The sequence below is a fragment of the Cyprinodon variegatus genome, unplaced genomic scaffold (assembly GCF_000732505.1).
Source record: "Cyprinodon variegatus isolate N-32 unplaced genomic scaffold, C_variegatus-1.0 Scaffold114, whole genome shotgun sequence".
Taxonomy (NCBI): Eukaryota; Metazoa; Chordata; class Actinopteri; order Cyprinodontiformes; family Cyprinodontidae; genus Cyprinodon; species Cyprinodon variegatus.
In genome coordinates this window covers 1,027,075-1,029,975 of record NW_015150567.1, presented here as the reverse complement: position 1 = coordinate 1,029,975, position 2,901 = coordinate 1,027,075, and the positions used below count along the sequence as shown (strand labels likewise).

Below are 2,901 nucleotides of genomic sequence, written 5' to 3'. Positions count from 1 at the left end.
ATATTACTTTAATTTAGCTTAATTATACACTGTTTTAAAGACTTTACAGCCTGTCTTCTCACTGCAAAAACGATCAAGAAATAAGTAAACATTTCTGAAATTAAGTGTATTTATTCTTATTTTAAGTAGGTAAATGAGATAGTTTGCCAATGGAATGAGTAATTTTACACTTAAAATAAGATAATTAGATAATATGCACTTGAAATAAGACAATGCAATTATGTTTTTTTCTAATTTTAAATGTAAATTGTCTTGTTCCATTGGCAAAATGTCTCTTTTACCTCCTCAATCCAAGAAAAAATGCACTACTTTTAAGAAAAAATTACTTATCCAGATTTCGATTTTTTCCAGTGCTTTCATTTTGATTTGATCGTCAGTTGAGAGCGTTGACTAACATGAAATATGAATAATGACCCCTGATCAAACCAAGAAAAGGCTGAGAGACTTTTTGAATTATAACCACATTTCCACTGAAAAGATAATGAGTGGGAATTAGAAAACCCTTTTAAATCACTAGTTTTGAAAGTGGGTACAAAATATCCCTCTAGCAGTTTCAAACTGTTGCACTGTTGGTATGAAAATCCTCTGGTAAATAACTTAATACTCAGACGTGAAACGACCGTAACATGGACGACGTTATGCCAAGCGTTCGTTCTGTCTGAATGCGGTGAATCTTCCTGTGGTTTATGTTATATTTAATTTCCCGCTTTGTTAGTTTTTGAGATTTGAGGGGAAAGCTTGTCTTTTACACACACCAATAAACTTTGTGGAATTCCTCTTTGAGTGGCGGTTTAAAGCGACTTGAAATCACAAAGTCTGCAGGGGGGGGGCATGCATGTGGAAAGATGCTGTCCATTAGCTGTCAACAATGACCAGTGGGTTTACCCTCCCATGGGACTAGTAACCAAGGCATCGTCTCATCCCGAGTCTGGCTTAGAGATCACACAGGCCCCATTGTCTCAAGAAGCCTGGAGTCTTATTGTAGAGGTGCCTCTGTGAAAGGACGAGCCTTCACGTCCGCGATCTGCTAAAGAAAGGCCTTTCTCCTGGCCAAGGCCTGGACAACTGTAAAGAGATGAACTTGGGGGAACACGGAGAGGGTATGGACTAGATTTGGAATGGGGCTCTCCCTCATCCAGGGTTGACCTCCCTTCTCCACCTCAGTTTAATAAAGCTCGGGCCTTGGTCATTATTTTGGGCAGATGGAGATGGGGGCACCCTGTGAAAGGAATTGGTGTCACTCCTGAGGAGAGGATGGTAGGGATGACAGAGAAGAAAAAGCAAATCAGAGAAAAGATCAAAAGCAGAAGCTCTCCTTTCACTCGCCTGAAAGCACTAAAGAGGATAAGGAGCGATCGGGCCTGGGGTCTCCTGTCCTCACTGGCAATTAGACTCAGCTGATGGAGAGAAAAGCATGAATGGCAGGGTTCAAGGCCCTCTCTAGGACTCCCACAACGGGAAGGAGTTTTTTCCCCAACGCCTCCTTTATCTTCTTTTCCTTTCAGAGTGTCAGAAATGCAGCTGAAATATCTCTCCAAAAAGACGGCACAATCCCCAATGCCAAACCCTAATCACGGTGGCTGATGAGATTGAGAGGGGGAGGGGGGGCGGTTGAGAAAAAAAACACATTCTTTTCACAATTCATCTTAACACTTTTATATGAAGGGGGGGCACAGTAGGTTTATATGTGCTAATTAAATTGTACAAATTAGGGTTTATACTTTCATGGAAGAAAGAAACACATTAAATCATCAGTGCAATGTTTAATTACCTGTATCTTATTGCTAAGAAAGAAATATTTAGAGCTGTAGAAAAGCTAAATACATAGAAAACCCATTAATAAGAATTTATTTTCATATACAGACAGTTCAAACTCAGATGTATTAAGCTAACTGAGTATTTTAGCACATATCCATCAGTAAGCCTACTCAAACATATCTGATACTGCAATTCTCAATGGGTGGCTTCGAGCTCTTTATCCGATATAAAATTAATTTTAAAAGGCTACAGCCACATCGACCTGTCCCTCAGGAACCTATTACCATCCTCTGCATATGCAGGAGTATCAAAAGGCTGTCGTTCAAACTCACATAGGTACCCAAGCCGTTTGATACAACTTTAACAGCTTGTCATGTGAGGCACATTGGGGATTTTCATTACACAGGTCATCGGAGAATGAAGAATTTCAGAAGATAGGAGTTCAGACTCATTACGTTGGAAAAAAGAAAGACTAAGTCAGTCATTTGTTTTATTTAGAGAAACATGACTCTAGCCGAGGTTGTCGCAGTAAAAAAGGGTCCAATACAAATATCAGACAAAATGGACAAAAGATCTTTGGGGGATTAGACACAAAGTTTACAGACTAGGCTGGTCTGCAGAGTCCTCCCTTTAGAGGTTTATTTAGGCTGAGCAGTGCAGACCCCAACCCATAATCCTCTTTCAGACACACCTGTAGAGGAGAGTATAAATATCCTGAGCTGAACAGAGCCAGACATCAAGCTTCAAGGAGTCTCTCCACAGCAGTTCTCTCTAGAAGCTCCTGAGTCTTTGAGTCGAACCCGAAGATGATTTCCTCCACCAGCCTCCTCCTGCTGCTCCTGCTCGGCCTCTCTCAGGCTTTTCCTGTTGAAGAGGAAGGACCCCAGGAAGAGGAAACCCAAGAAGGAGAAGACACTGTGGACTTGACCACCAGAATTTTGAGCGCCAACAACGGCTCCGAAGAAATGCTGCTGGGAGGAGACATACTGGTTCCCAAAGACAGGAACGCAATGAAGTGCTGGTACAACAGCTGCCAATGGGGAAAAGCCTCCAATGGCTATGTGGTGATTCCTTATGTAATTGGGAGGGAGTTCACCAGTTATGAAAGGGGGACCATCGAGGGCGCCATGAGGGCCTTCGCCA

General features: G+C 41.9%; 1 protein-coding gene across 1 annotated transcript in view; it reads left to right on the top strand.

Annotated features, from left to right (window-relative positions):
• The first annotated feature begins 2,485 nt into the window (after positions 1 to 2,485).
• Positions 2,486 to 2,901, top strand: part of LOC107085049 (high choriolytic enzyme 2-like) — an 878-nt gene continuing 462 nt past the window's right edge. The window contains exon 1 of the mRNA XM_015375183.1: positions 2,486 to 2,897. Within this exon, the coding sequence (XP_015230669.1) occupies positions 2,565 to 2,897 (333 nt within the window). The 5' untranslated portion in view covers positions 2,486 to 2,564. The remainder of the gene's footprint in view (positions 2,898 to 2,901) is intronic.